The sequence below is a fragment of the Camelus dromedarius genome, chromosome X (assembly GCF_036321535.1).
Source record: "Camelus dromedarius isolate mCamDro1 chromosome X, mCamDro1.pat, whole genome shotgun sequence".
Classification (NCBI taxonomy): Eukaryota; Metazoa; Chordata; class Mammalia; order Artiodactyla; family Camelidae; genus Camelus; species Camelus dromedarius.
In genome coordinates this window covers 110,344,106-110,359,552 of record NC_087472.1, presented here as the reverse complement: position 1 = coordinate 110,359,552, position 15,447 = coordinate 110,344,106, and the positions used below count along the sequence as shown (strand labels likewise).

At 48.8% G+C, this 15,447-nt stretch overlaps 1 protein-coding gene across 2 annotated transcripts in view; it reads left to right on the top strand.

Moving 5' to 3' along the window:
* LOC105086567 (steroid sulfatase) overlaps positions 1-15,447 on the top strand; it is a 137,690-nt gene that overhangs the window by 66,636 nt on the left and 55,607 nt on the right. For both annotated transcript variants that reach the window (XM_031445988.2, XM_031445987.2), the window contains exon 7: positions 10,098-10,234. In XM_031445988.2, coding sequence (XP_031301848.1) covers positions 10,098-10,234 — 137 coding nt within the window. The remainder of the gene's footprint in view (positions 1-10,097; positions 10,235-15,447) is intronic.

The following is a 15,447-nucleotide window of genomic DNA, read 5'->3' as shown; positions in this document are numbered from 1 at the left end:
CCACAACGCCGGAGGCGGGCATGCCTGGGGTGGCCACCCACATCCTGGGCACGGCGCTTGCTCAGGACTGTCGATGGTGGGGTTGCCTCTAATAGCTTAGTACGTGGTGGCGAGTGAAATTGGGTCACTAGAACTTTCCACAGGTAGACCAAGAAAGGGAGAGGGGAGATGCTCTTGGCTGGAGGTGTAGAATTGCGATTCCTCACACTTTGTGTTGGGAGATCCTGGGATGTCGGTTGAAAGTGGAGAGTGCCAGTCCTCTCTGTGGAAATCCCTGCTGGGTGGCTCGAAGGTGACAACACTGTACCTCCCCAAGAGGTGTTTAACTGAAACGAAAGTTTCCTGAAATGATTTTTATTTTCTCTGTAGTGATCACGTCTGATGCGTTCCACCCGATCCTGTTCTGTTTCTTTTCTTTTCTTTAATACCTGACTGTGATGCTCCATTCATGTCATGACTCAGCCCTGGGTCCCAGTCTGCATGGTTGACAAAGCTTTCACCTCGCCAGTTAAACTTGCAGTGTCCTATAAACAAGAGAGGGGCCGTTCCAAGGTAGAACGGTGTTCCACGGAGGGCAAACCTATCCTTTTAAGCCAAAACGCACAAAAAAGTCTGCTGTTTGGCAAATTTGCCAGTATGGCTGGACCACTCTCCGTCTACAGCCATCTCTCAGAAGCATGCGGGGAGGAGATTAATACTTCAGAGCTCAATGCAAAATGACAGGAATCAGGAGTGTTGCTCAGCTTGCAGGGTGAATCACTTTTTTTTTTACATGTGGTATTTTGACGAAAAAGATTGAATCTATACAGACTTTGAATATTTATGTGATTACAAGACGTTTTCATGAGTTCCTCAGCATATGATTTTAGGAGGGTGGCAAAGCAAATTTGATCAGCTTCGGGATGTTGAAGCCTGGCCAGTTTTTCTTGATTACATCGGCGTTTCTTCCGTTTTCTTCCAGAAGTAGAGATTCGGGTGTTCTAGCAACACCATAGTTGGGGGTTCTGGTTACTGAGTTTTTTGGGGGTTTTTTAACGGTTTAGTCTTCAAACAGGTGACTGTAGAGTGAATGACCACTGCCCACGTTGGAGCACTGCACAGATGGTCAGTATCAGTGACCATGCTGCCATGTGTTTACCACGAGGCCATTCTCAAAAAAACTTCTCGCGTGTGTTATCTGATGATTCAATGATTTAAAGCATCTACGTAAAGTCTCCCCTGGGTGACACTGACTTCCTGTGTTATATGGTACATATCTGATCTGCTGAAGGCTGATGTCCAAGGTTCTTGAGAGAATTGCCTTAATGTGGCACCAGAGAATCGTAACCCACGGTGACACTACCATTTCTATAAACTTTTTTTTTAAGGATCCAGAGACACATTTATATGAGTTACCTCATTGACCAGAGTGTCTTGAATCATTGGGGCAGGTCTCACCACATTTGTGAGACACGCATTTTGGGCTCATCAGAAGCAGGGACAGCTCATCCAAGCAATGACAGTGTCTGTGCGATTGACTCAGGTGCCTGGGCATCAGAATTTCCCAGTCGAAACCAGTGCCTTATTTCAGTGGATTGCTGTGGAAACAGTTTTCGGGGGGACACAGCTCCCCTTCAGTGCACTTGTCAGAGGCGATGAGGAAAAGGATTTAAATGCTCATTTCTAATGTTCATATTCTGTCTCTGAGCCTGGGGACTGAAATGGTTTCTGCTCAAGGGTTTGTTCTCGAGATGCTGACTTGAGATTGGAAGACACGAATGACGGGGACTTAAGGGGAGGCAGTTGATTGCTTCTTGGTCCTCTCAAGTGTGGTCTGCTTAGCTGCATTCAGGTCCATGCGTCAGGATTACAAGTGTGTATTTCCAAATTGAAGAGAGCGATGGCTTGGAATATATAACCGTGCCCTCCACCACAATCCCTCACCCTAATTGACTCTTTTAGGGATAAAATTTGTCTTGGGAAGACGTTTCTATGGCTAGAGAGGTAGATAATTAGCTCACCATATGTTATAAGCTGTGTAGTAATTCAAGACACAGGGCATCCTTAATATACTTTAATTAGCGAGAAATCCCTGTTGCTGTTGCAGGCAGGAATGACCTGTAGATTTCTTGAGAGATACTCAACTCCCCTTATGTGTGCCGAAGGAAGGGTCCTTCAGCCATCCTGCGTTCCTCCCGTGCCGTGACTCTCTTCCGTGCTTTGTGAAACAGGTCCAGCTGGGGTGCCCAGCGTGGGGCACGTTCGTGTGTAACCGGCACGGGTTAATTACATGCAGTAGGCACTGCGGATACGCACAGCATCTTGGGCACGTTTCGTAGCCCTCACCTCTTACAAAGCTGCCCAGGGACCCTGGGAGGTGGGTAAAGAGACGGCTTCTTGTGGGAGAATTGGAGACTGAAAACTTGTGAGTGATGGCAAAAGCCGCACAGCCAGTAGTCGACCGTGGATTAAAACCCACATCTAACTCTCCACGAGGGCTCTCCTGAGCGAGCCATAACGAGCTAGGCATCTTCTTTGCTTCCACACCTATTCTGCCATCTTAGTAGTAAGGTCTGAGTATGGATTCATCGGAAGAGGGTAGGGAGTTCCACACCCCTTCTCCAAGCGGAGGAGTCCACGTCTCACACCCCAAAAGGAGAATGCGCCCTGCTGGCTCTTACACAAACTTTCACGAGCGTAGTGTAATCATTACCGTGGCGAGGGAGACGGATCTGGGTGTCCTGAAAAGAAGATGAAGGCTGCGTGGTGATGGATGGTGAACTTGAACCAAGTTAATTCTGTTCCCAAGGTAGTTTTTGTTTTGTTTGAGTCGCGGCCACGTGTACAAAGGTTCGATGCCAGTGGGTAGAGTGACATTCATGTTTCCAAGGTCCCCCAAAGAGAGCGGCGAATCCGGGTCATTCTGCTGGGTCAACAGCCAGGTTTGGTGGCTGGTTTCCTGTCTAAATTCTGTGAAAACAGTGCTTCGTTGCTAAAAAAACGTTTCAGTTGAAAGAAACCACCGTGTGTTTCTCTGCCAATCAAGACGTGTTCCGTCCGAAGAGGAAATTTTCTGAAACGATGATGACTTTATGCACACCCACTTGATTTGTGTAGCTCAGGGTGTCCAGTCAGCGGATTCGTAAGTTCGTATGAAATTGACCAGGAGTGTTCTCTTCTCAAAGTCCTGCTTTGCGGAAGTTGTGTCACCATATTCAGTGTGTATGTGTGTGTGTGTGTGTGTGTGTGTGTGTGTGTGTGTGTGTGTTCAAGTGTATTTTGAAAGGCTGTCATCAAGAGTGAAATACATGCTAATAACTTTCGTTTGAGTTCATTTGGGGATCTCTCTCAGGGTTCATAAACGTGTCCCTTAGGGACTGCTGGACAGCAGATCCGAAATTTGGGAATGACACAGAGTTCTAGTTTTCATCTCTGGCTCCCCAGAGTTGTAAGGTCGCTTTTTCTGATTTTAACAAAACTCGGTCCGAGACCTCTCTCCACGGGGAAGCCAGCGGGACATCTGAAGTACGGGGAGGGTGAGTAACGGGGAGATCACCTGCACAGGGAAAGGCTGAGCCCTCAGGGGGTCCTCACAGGGAGGAGCTGCCTGTAGCACTTTTCAGGGTCTGTAGTTTTGTGGTGAATAAATACGCCTTTCTTACCAGCACGGCTTATGTCATCATCACCCCCTAAAAGCTGTGACAGCTGAGAAATGCATCATCGGGAGCTTTGACCTTTTATCTTGTTCCGTTGCATCACCATTTGGCTCCGTCCGGTTCCTGAGATGCGTTTACAGAGCACCTCCAACCCAGCCTTTCCCAGGTCCAGCTGGGCGATGGTGTAAGTGGCCGTGATGGATGGCTGTGAGCTGACCCAGAGGTGCTTTCTAGAAAAGGGATCGTGGGATGATTTTGTTAGTTCAGAGAAGAGATTAAGCCAGAAAGGAATAGGGGTGACATTGATTTTTAATTCATGGGGAGAAGAGTAAATCAAATTGAAGATGAAGGGACACAGAGGGACACACACACATACACGTGCATGCACTCACTCTCAAGAGTGGAAAGGTTAAATAATTAAGGAGTGGTCTTGTTCCGTAGAGGCACATGGTACTTGACTGGCTTGTCACTTTGATGGTCCAGCGGGATATGAGTTTAGGGACGGGAATGTCCTTTGAATGCGCCCCCTCGTTCGGGCCGGGCCAACCGCAAGCTGAACGTGGTCATAGAGGAGGCTTGTCTTCAGCCGCACGGGGTCCGGGTCCACGGCACGCCTCCCTGAACGGGGCGTGCACAGAGCACTCTCAGACCACCCCTGCTTCATCCAACGCACAGATCCCTTTCAAGACCTGGGATTATGACCCAGACTGGAACCAGGAAAGGTGAGCTTTGCTATAATAGATTTTCAAGGACAGGTACGCAGGGGCCCCAGCTGGCGAGGAAACGCCTGATGTGAGGTGCGAGTCTGGGGGCCACGGGGGCTGCACTTGGCCCACCTCGTTCAGGCTGCTGAGTCATGAGGGCTCCAGCTGCCCGCGATCCCGCAGGCATGGGGGCCGGTGCTGCTGACTTCCCAACCTGCCACGGAAGTCAGAAATCAGAAATATTTTGCAGGGGGGAGCTGTTTGGGGAGAATTTTTCTAAACGGCAGGGGTCTCAATTTTTTAAATACTAGCTCGGGTTTTTAGCCCTGCGTCCCCGTGCTCAGTGAGTGGGTACAAGCACCGTGCTTTGAAACGGGTCCCAGGTACACACATTTCCCACGTTCTGTCCAGTGAGCATGAGGGCCGTCGGCTCACGGCCTTTCAATGTTTCTTTCCTGTCTCCGGGCGGGGAGGGAGCCTGTAGAAGAGGGGGCCTGTGTTTATATCGTGCGTCAAACTGACAGAGGTGTCCCAAACAGGGCAGAGGGACTGTGGTGGGCTTCTCACAGGCTTCCTTGTTTGTTTTCCGTGGAGGGTCCATCCAAGGAGGCGCCCCCTCCACTGGGCTGTACCCCCTTCCTTGTAAGACACTGCTGAGCGGCTGGCATCCCTCAGGCAGCCATGCTTCCCCTAGGTGCTTCCAGAACAAGTCACAACGAACTCTTAGGCTGGGCGGTCCCCACTCACCGCCCACCTGCATTGTCCCCAGAGATAGTCTGCAAGGATCCTTGCGTCCACTTAACCGACGGCTCCTCCAAAGACACAGGGTCTCCGTGTCGGAAGCTCAGAGTGGACAGTGTCTCTTGTCAGTGTGCTGGGAGTCTGTCATCTTCGCCAGGGACCCAAGGGGACATGGATGGACTTGGAGAAGGACGAGGAGGAGGAGGAAGAGGTTGAGGAGGAGGGGGAAGAGAAGACGCAGGCGAGAAGGGCCTAGAAGAAGAAGGACCCGTCCAGACCATGGTAACCCTGCTAGGAACTAAGCAGAGACACGACTGGTTCTCCAAAGGCAGTGTGGGACTCAGTCTTCTTCCTTGGTGCCCCATGTCCTAGTACAGTGATGCTCCATCCTTACTTCTTTCATAGGGAAATTTTTACTCTCTCCCCCTCCCCAATGTTCAGTGTCTTCCCCTCTCTGGGTTAGGATCCTTGAGGAATGCACAGCAGGTAATTTAAAGCCAGAAGCCCCCAAAGAATCTTTCCTCTGCCTGTTCCCTGGTGGGGCGTGTGGATGAACGCGGGCACCTTGATTAAAGTTCAGAGCGAGTGTGGGGGGTGGAGGGGGGTTATGGATGGTGTCTGTAGGCTGGCTTCCTCAGTTTACTCCACAGTGGGTAAAAAAAGCCATCTATTTGGTAGGAATATTACCGAGCCACGGAGAAATCTCTCCATGAACGATCCTGGCACAAAGAGAGCCCTTTGTGAGCCTTAATGGATGAGGTCATCGTGGGGAAGCTGGCGTGCTGTTTGTAGCTGGAGGGACGCAGGTGACACAAAACGCAAGGCAGCATCATAGGTCCCGTTACACACCTCAGCTTTCAGACCTGGCTGTCCCTCTCTTCCACCTCTGTCTTTGTGGGGACGAGGTGGCTGTCCTAGTTTTCCTGTCAACTTTTTAATACCCAAGATAGATCTTCATTTGTCTCTGGTTATGAACATAGCACATGCTACTTTGGAAAAACATTGAAGCAGGGTAAAAAAGGTAGACAAAGTAAAATTGTTACCAGCCCTCGTTCCCCCCACACCCCTCCTCAGCTATCTGTCTGTTCGCGGTATCTTTCTGTTGCAGGTAAAAGTCCTTGCCTATGGGGGTTTTTGTTAAAAAAAAAAAAAGTACTCTGAATTATTGAATGAGTAATTTGGGGCCCCAGGCCGTAGACACTGTGCTTTTAGCTCACCAGGTGAATACCCAGGTAATGTCTGTGCCACCGTCCCACGTCTGAATCTCTGAACATCTTACAGGGACAAGAGCTCAGACGCCGGCGTGTTTATGGAAAGCGTTCACGTACCCCGTTGCACTGCAGTGACCTTTGAGGTCTCTCTCTCTGGGAGCGCATTCTGACCCCTGCCAGGTAGAAATGTCCTCTCCTTCTCTGAGTCCGTCCTCTGATGCGCTCTGTCATAGCACTGAAAGCAGCTCAGACCAGTTACTAATGGTTTTGTCTGTGGGTCACAGGTGGCAGGGTCTGGTCCAGCTTACCTTTATATTTTTAGTGCCTGGTGTTGGGTCAGGAGGATCGATGTGGCAGCCTTGGATGGAGGAAATGAACAGCTGGGCATGTCCATCTATGCGCGTACAGAGTGGCGGTCACACGGGCTCCAGCTGGATGGCTGCCGGAGCCACTGTTTGGTTGATGCCTTGCTCGGGTCACCAGCATCCGAGGGCTCTCCGAAGGAATCCCCAGGCATCCCAATTTCATTCCAGTTGTTCCCTGCGGCACCGACTCAAGTGCGGATGCTTGTTGAAAAATAAAGGTCAAAATCTCCAAAGAGGAAGATGATATTCAAGAACATCGTGGCGGACAGAAAAGAAAAATGACGCTGGCACCATCCTCCTGTCTGGGTTTCACTCCCGCGTGGACAGGATGTAAATCTTCCGATTCTGAGATTGAAGTGATTGCAGGTTGCTGGGAAGATGCAGAGCTGCCTTCTGTATTTTTAACAAAGAGAGAGGGAAGGCATGTAGCAGCTGAAAGTTCTGTCTTCTCACACGGCGTGTGAGACAGTAGCAATAAATTCTCAAGAGTTGTTTACTGAAGTGCTCCAGCTAATAAAAAAAAAAAAAAAAAAGGAGTTAAGCTGTTATGGAGAACTCTCCCTCCCAACAACTTGCTCGAGTGTCATTTAGTTTTCAAGGTCACAGCGAGGAAGAGAGTCCTGGGCCGTCACAGTGAGCCTGGCCGTGACAGTGGTGGCTTTTCCCACTGTCTCAGAGGATATGGCTAAGGAAGAGTTCCTTCCTCCGACAGCCAGCTGTCAGTCACAGCCCAGCGGTGATGGCTGTCTGTCCAGCCCGCAGGCCTGCGCTCCACGGATCACACCTCTGTTCTGGGGTGGTGCATTTTGTGCTTCGGTGTTTTTGCAAGCCAGGTGTGTTTTCTTTAATGCTCCAGGTTTGTTTTCATGTATAAAAACAAATCACTCTGCTTGGATGCCCAGCACCTTGTCTGGTTTCTGTGATGTGGATTCTACTGGATGGTAGAGAGATGTTAGGGTAGTAATTCTCCACACGGGTGCGTACTGATAATCAGTGCATGAATGGGCCTCTCCCCTTCCACCGAGGGTCCCCCTCCATTCCAAGACAGAAGTCACATTCCGCAGTGCTTGATGGAACTCCAGAGTGTTCTGTCTTGGACTCGGACGCAACTTGACCGTTCTTCCTGCACGCATCGTGAAGGACGTTTACCTCGGCCTCCCTTATTGGCCTGTTGTGCCGACTTGATCGTTGACTCCTTCATTGTCACCGCATGTGTTGACATGCCTGCATCTTCTGACCCCTGTGATGCTATAAAACACCAGTGACGTCGTTGGCCGCCTCTTCCTTCAGCTGTTTCCTTTTTTGTCCAAGTTGCTAGGCACACAGTCGTTCTTCGTTCTCAGCACATACTGCCAGTCACATCTCGCATTTCCAGCTATGACCAGCTATGCCCTGGGAAGACTTGACTTTTTAAAGCTTCCTTATCTGTCTTCCTTAACTCTAAAAAAAAACGGGAGAACAGATGAGCCCGAGATCGTACTGAGATGGTACCCGTGCGTAGTGTAGCTTTTCTATTTAGGGACGAGTAGAAAGAGGGTAATTTTGTGTTTGTTTTGGGAAATCCAAGCCAGTTTTTAGGGCCCTCGTCTGCTTCTTGAGAAGGAGGTGCAGCTTGTCCAAGCACGGATATGCTTGCGCCCCAGAGCGACCAGGACGGACACGTCACAGACCTCCTTGTGTGCCGACGTCCTCAGTGTGCCATGGCTTCGTCTCATTCTTCCAGGTTCTTCAAGGATACAAACCCTTGGAAGCAGCTCACGGGACGCCTTTGGGACACATTCTCACATGCAGATTATCAGCTAGGAAGACAGCTCGCATGCTTCTTCTGAACAAAAATACGTCTTCTTTCTGGGGAGTAACAGAGTTACAGAGCAGAGGCTGTGGGTTCTTACTCTCTTGCCTTCAAACGTCAGTTGCTGGGAGATGTGGAACAAGCTGCTTACAGCCTTTGTGTGTGTGTGTGTGTGTGTGTGTGTGCTCGTGTACTTTCTCAGTTGTGAAATAATAATGACATTCCTTCACCATATACTCTTGTAAGAGAAAAAACAAGGCAGAATGCATCGCCGAGCCCCGGACCTAGGAAACACGACGCGACTGATTCACAAGCAGTTGCTCAGTTCGGTCTGTTTTCCGAAGAGGGGCCGTGCCTGGCTCACCCCGACTGTGGCAGGCTGTGCTTCTTTTTTGTGTCAAAAGGCGGGCGCCCTCGAACAAGCGCTGCCTACCCCAGACGTGTGAACCGCTGGCTCGCGGGTGCCGCAGCGGCTGCAGGAACCGAAGCCGCGTTCGCGTTAGGAAATTAAAAACGCGTCCGTCAGCGTGTCGTCCGTTTGTGTATTGGAAGTAAAGTCATTGCAGACATGCTGCCCAGTTACCCAGTTCCTAAATTTGATACGGTTTTGGGTACGATGAGGCCACACTGTGTGCAGAAGTCTGTGGGGTATCGTGAGGGGTTCGGGGATTAAGTAAACGTATAAAAGCACTGGTGACTTCGTTAAATAGGTTATTTCTTTAGAACTTGTACTTGCTGGCAAAGATGTTGAACAAGGGGTGTGATCCCTTCAAAGTGGCCAGAGACCCGCACAGTAACTGGGCTGCCTAGCAGGGGTCCAGAAGGGCCCCAGGTGCACATCGGGAATGGCTTAAGACTCTCCAGCGTCTTTCCATCCGCAGCAGTTCCAACAGGGGGTGCTCAGCGGTAGAACGTGTGCTGAGCATGTGCGAGGTCCTGGGTTCAGTCTCCAGTACCTCTGTGTCAAAAAAAAAAAAAAAAACCCTCAGGAAATCAGTTCCAGCAGGGTAGCTTTAGGTGCACTGTGGATTACGAGATGCTTTTGCAACACCATTCATCTCTCTCGACGAAAGCACTGATGATTTGGGCTGGTTCAGAGAACGGTCCATTTAACTTCCAGAACTCAGCATTGGCCATTGAGCGTTCGTTCTGGGACACCTGCTCCGTAGTAGAAGGTGGGCAGGATGGCGGAAGGCAGACTTGGCTTGGCGTTGGAAAGATGTGGATGTGAGTGGTTGACAATGCAAGATGGTGTCAAGACACTTGAGTGTGTCCAGTGTCAACTACTTCTGTATGTATATTCCAGAGAGGGTACTCTTTTGAAGGTGCCTGCATTCATATTCATCTCATACAGAGAGGGAAGAACAGAATTCAATTAAAAAAAAAAAAAAGAAAAGAAAAGAAAATGCAGGTGGTTCTCTGGTGCTTTTCATTCAAGGACGTAGCACTTCAGTGTGCTGGTCTGTAGAAGGTCATCATGAGTAACCTGTGCAGGCTTCTCTTCCCGTGAATCAGAGATTCGACATTAGGCTTCCTTTGGTGGTGGTTCCTGAATTCTCAAACGGCCTCGTGTAATCCTAGGGGGACCCTAGTCAGAACGGTGGCCGACGTGCTTATTTGGCTCTGGGATTTTTTTTTTCCCCTCGCAGGAATGCTGAGACACCTTTCCTGCTGGTCCTGTCTTACCTGCAAGTGCACACGGCTCTCTTCTCCAGCGAGGACTTTGCCGGCAAAAGCAAACACGGTGCTTACGGGGACGCTGCGGAGGAGATGGATTGGAGTGTGGGTACGTGGACCTTTATCTTCAGTCTGCCCTTCAAATGCGGTTCAGTCTTTTCTTGCTTCTAGTTGACTTCCTATGAGTTTCCACCCGTGTCCCTGACGCCTTGAGAGATAGCATGTGTTTTTTTTTTCTTTGTTTTGTCCTTTCAAAAAGGGTAACCAAACAAACACTAATAATGAAAGGTAAACAGAGTGTAAAAAGCATCTCAGCCCCGAGTGCGTGATTTGCAGTTGCCAATGGATACGGCACCAGGGGGAGTCTGTGTCTGGGGGTTGGGGGCTGGTGATGGAAGACATTAATGAAGAAAGGGAATTAAAGCGTTAATCCTTCTCACTGCTTTATTGTTTTAGCAATTAAATATGAGCAATCCCTTGCCTTTCACAAAGCTAGGTCCGTGGTGAATTTGGGGTACAGAGGCTCTCGGTGCCATAGCCACAGGGCCTTCCAAGGCTGCTATTAGCTCACATCATGTCTGCTTCTCCTGGACCTTGTGTTCTTCTTGCTGCAAAGACCACCTCGTTCCCTGCGTCCCTTCTCCTTTTCCTAAGAGGTTACCCTGTTTCTGAGAAATGGTGGCATTTTTTTTCAGAGGCCCCAGAAGGACGTCTTTTTTAGGGTCTTCCCTTTAAAATTGTGTCTCGCACGTCTACATGAGATGATGGAGACCTGCATTCTTCCGCACAGCTGAGCCATCTCGGGTCTGTTCCAGGGTGTGGGTGTAGCCAGAGTACGTCGGTTCAGCACAGGGACGGCAGATCAGTGGGCTCTGAACTTCTCACTCAGTTCCTGTCTTTTGTACTGCATCTCTCATGGTAACATTGCTTGGTCTGGCCGGGAAAAATTGGACAAAATTGGACAAAATTGAGCAAATGGCACCATCAACCAGGTTGCTTAAGATTTTTCTCTATTTCCTTTTTTCCGTGTCTCGTTCCTCCTTCCTTTTCTTCTTGTCCACTGATTGGACAGTTTTGGAATCTAGATGTTTTAGAGATACTTTAGCGTGGCCACAGAGTTCTCCTGTTGGTTTGTTTTAAGCAGCAGACTGCATTTCGTGAGGGCCACCAACTGTGTTGATTACAAGAGCAAGCGTTGTTCGGTTTCGTCTCCATCTTGGTGGGAGCATGGTCTTCACGACTAGAAGACTGCACCATTATTCAAGCTTCTAGCTCTTGCTTTAACGATCTCTGTGAACTTGAAAGATGTCTTCAGTCTCTGGGCTGGGTGGAGAATTCAGACGAGGCAAGTTCTCAGTGTCTTTCTTCCCTAACGATCTCTGTGATGTTAGTGGATAACAGAAGTGAGTACAAATGATGGATACGCACTAGGAAAAACAAAACAGAACATTCCCCCTAATGAGGTTCGTGAGGAGAATGCATTATACTCGGGGCTTTGACAGACACCAGTACAAGCCTGCCTGAGTCATTTTTCCTTCTGAAAATGTCGCATGGAAATTAGTTCACGTCGTCCACACCTTGGTACTGTGAATCAGTAGACTGTTCCGCAGTGTGAATCCGTAGCATATTTTATCTCTTTAATGAGTGTTACATGTTAATGTAACAGGTTTTGTCTGTGGCCCTCTAACGTTTGTTGGCTACGGAGCAAACTCAGGCTGCTTGCATCACACTGACTGATGAAGTTTTATTTAATTAGAGCAGCTCATATGCCTACCCTGACTTCTTAAAAAGTCTGACTTCCAATGCTTTCCTGCTACTGGTGCATCTGGAATAGAACGGAGAGGGGTTTTTAATCTTTGAGATCTGCGTTAGACCCTGATATCATACTACTAGAGGATTGTGTTGCTTCTTTTTCGCCAAAAAATATAATCTTCCCCTTAAGCCATCCCGTTCGTTTCTCAGGGTGTCTGTTGTTTTACAAATCCAGTACCTCTGAGCAGCTTGAGGAATATTCTTTCTTTCCAGGAATATTCTTTCTTTCACTCTCCCAGAGAAGGAGACTAGCGTTCTGAATAATCATGTCATAAAATAACACAGGGATATTGGCTTAAAAATGAATGCACCCAGCACCGGGAGCCGCTGAGAGAGAAGCAGTCAGCTAGAGAGGGCAGATCTCTGTCCCTGAGAGTATTTCCTTTCAGAATGCCTGGAGGTAGCGTCTTTCTATGGAGCATAACTTTCTCCTCTGCAGGTTTTTCTGTCCCGGGAAAGCCGTGTTCATAAAAACAACCTTTGTTATTGAATTGTCCTCCGCGGCACCCCCGCCCCACATCCTGGTGCCACAGCGTCTTATTCTTTGTGGCACGACCGTTCCAGCTTGTGTTATAATAACACCAGAAGAACTGGCCACACAGCTGTGGTGTGAGGGCTACACCAGGGGTGTCGTGGTGGCTGCAGACCTGGAGCTTGAACACCACCGTGCAATTCGAGGGGTGGGCCCATTATAGTCATCACAGCTACCGCCTGCTGAGCGCATGTCCCCCACACCTGGCCCGGGACTTCCCGGGCATCCCCTCCCTTTGTGCTGGCGACAGTCGGGGCATCACTCCCGTTCTGTGGATGAGGCAGGGGGAGGCTTGCAGAAGGCTGAGTGCACCTGGCTCAGGTCACACAATGCATGAGCAGTCGGCCCCCATCCGAATGCAGTCGCCTGAAGTCTGCTCCACCTCCCGCCACGGCTTTCCAGGTAACCGGAAAGGCCACATCAGTGTAGTGTCGTAGTGCACACAGTCAACAATAAATCACAGGGAAAGAGCTGGTTCCTTCATTCATCACCTTTATTAGATGCCCCCTCTGTGCCTCTTTATTTTTTTTTTAATTTTTGGATGCAGAAATTAAAATGTAATGATGGTAAGACCCTGGCTTAAGAGAATTGAGGTGCTGCTAAGGGGTTTAAGATTCTTCCAGGCGATCTAATAAGAACCCAGAGGAGAAAGGGACAAATGAGTGAAGTGCACATAATTCTTGAGAGGTTTGAAAAGGGAAAGGTCCCTGTATATCGGCCGATGGCCGGCCTCACCATTGCAGCAGGACACACAGGTGAAGCCTTTGGGCAGTTGTGGCACTATTGCAAGTCTGATTTTCAACCCCAATTAATTCCCAAGCTGCAGAGCTTTAGGGGAGGAAGAGCGAGTGGGTGAAATCGTGGTGTTCTCAAATGCACACCAGTTATTTTGGGTGGGAGCCATTGTAGCTGATTTTCTTCCTTCGGAAATGCAATGATATTTACCTGAGACCTGTGAATGGGTGGTGGGAGGGGACAGAGGGAGCAGGTGGAGGGATGGGAGGTTTGGAGGTGGTCCCAGCCAGTGCTTTCTTGTCTGTGCCACATCCGTTTGCAGCGCTCACGGCTCCAGGGTGTCAGGTGGCATTTGCCTGTAGTTAGCTTTTATTAAGAACCCTGTGCTATTCATAGAACCGCGTGAAGGAATCAAAAATCAGCACCTGCTTGGGATGAGACTAGCAAATTCTCTAGACTACAAAGAGGAATGCAAGTCGAGAATACAATAAGGCAATTGTGAAAATAAATCTCTGGCTTCAAATCAAACCTTCCAATTAAAAAAACAAACCTCTGTCACTTCTGAGGGTTGTGACCCAGTGACTAATGCGAGATTCTTTCCAATGAAAACAGTGAGTCTCTTTTTTAATCTGGAAGAAGCACCAACCCTCCTACTGGGACCCCAGAATCCCTCACGAGTTTGGTTGTGAGTTGCTTAGGACCTGTGATGTGGCACCCCCTACTGGCTGTGTCTGGTAAGGCAACCTCAGTTTCTCCCAGTGTCTCTCCCCCTGGGGCACCTTCTGTGGGTGCAGAAATGAAGCAGAGAACCCACCAGAAGGAAAAATAATGGATGAATTCATGAAAGACGAGCTGGGGGTGGGGGGGTGCAGAATGAACCCCTCTTTTCTGTGCCTGACGTATAGTCAAGACATGGGTCAAGATCGTGTGTGACTACCTGTCAAATGTGTCTTGAAGAGCGGAGAGTAAATTGGAAGTCCTCATTTAGCAAGAGGTCAGGATAGTCGCACAAGCCACGGGAACCACAAGGAAACTCTGAAAATCAGGAGCCTTAGGGGTCGGTCCAGGTCCCTCAAACATACAGCATAATTCTAACCAGGGTTTGGCTTATTGGATGTGGGTCCAAGGGATGGTCTGTTTAAAAATGGACTCTTTCTAAGAGTCGTGGAGTAAGTGAAATCATTCTCAGAGCCTGCAACGCAGTGGACGTTGAGTAACTGCTCGGTGATAGGTTTATTTACCCTGACAAAAGGGCTGTGGCTGAGTGTATGTAGAAGACATTTATTTTAGGGTGCTACAGACCAGGCCCACAGTGGGTGCCCAGTTAAGTAATTTTTGAAGATGGCGTCACGAAGGGCAGATGCCTGTTGGTTGCAAGGCCCTGTCCAAGGTGCTGAAATCACTAGGCGAGCTTAGCTTTCTCTTGCGCACGTGGATACCAGTCCAACGGTGGGAGTGCATAAGGATGCTTTGCAAGAATATTAAAAACCAGTTGAGGGGGCAAGGAATAGCTCAGTGGTAGAGTGCATGCTTAGCATGCGTGAGGTCCTGGGTTCAATCTCCTGTACCTCCGTTTCATAAATAAAAAATATACCTAATTACCCACACACACACAGAAAAAAATAAATTAAAACAACAAGACAAACAAAAACAGTGGGGGAGGGTATAGCTCAGGTGGTAGAGCGCATGCTTAGCATACACAGGGCCCTAGGTTCAATCTCCAGTGCCCTCTCTAAGAATAAATAAGTAAAGCTAATTACCTCCCACTCAGAAAATCAGTAAATACATAAAAATTCAGAAAACAAAACAAAAACAAACAGTTGAGCACCTTGTGACTCAAGATTTATCTCCATGTAAATCCAGGACCGAAGTTTACAAATCCACCTCCGGGTTCCTACTTCTCGAAAACTAGCATTTCGGGGCCAACCAAAGTAGTGCCAGGTATTCTGTCCTTCTTCTGTTCTGTAGAGAATGTCATCTGAGCTGTAAGGCTGTGTCTTTCCCTTGGGATTCCTTCAATGCATCGGTGTTCCATCTTGAAATTTTTAAATGCTCTTATTCCTGATAAATGGGACCTTCTTTAAAGTGTGAAAAATCAGGTGCTCACTTCTGAGGATTCCTAGAAATGGAAGGGCAGGGCCAGTAGAACATTCAAAGGAAGGGAATATCAGGAAGAATCCCCAAAAGAAAAATGAAAGGCCAGCAAGACACTCAGAAGAAAGACTAGGAGAAGTGGGGTCATG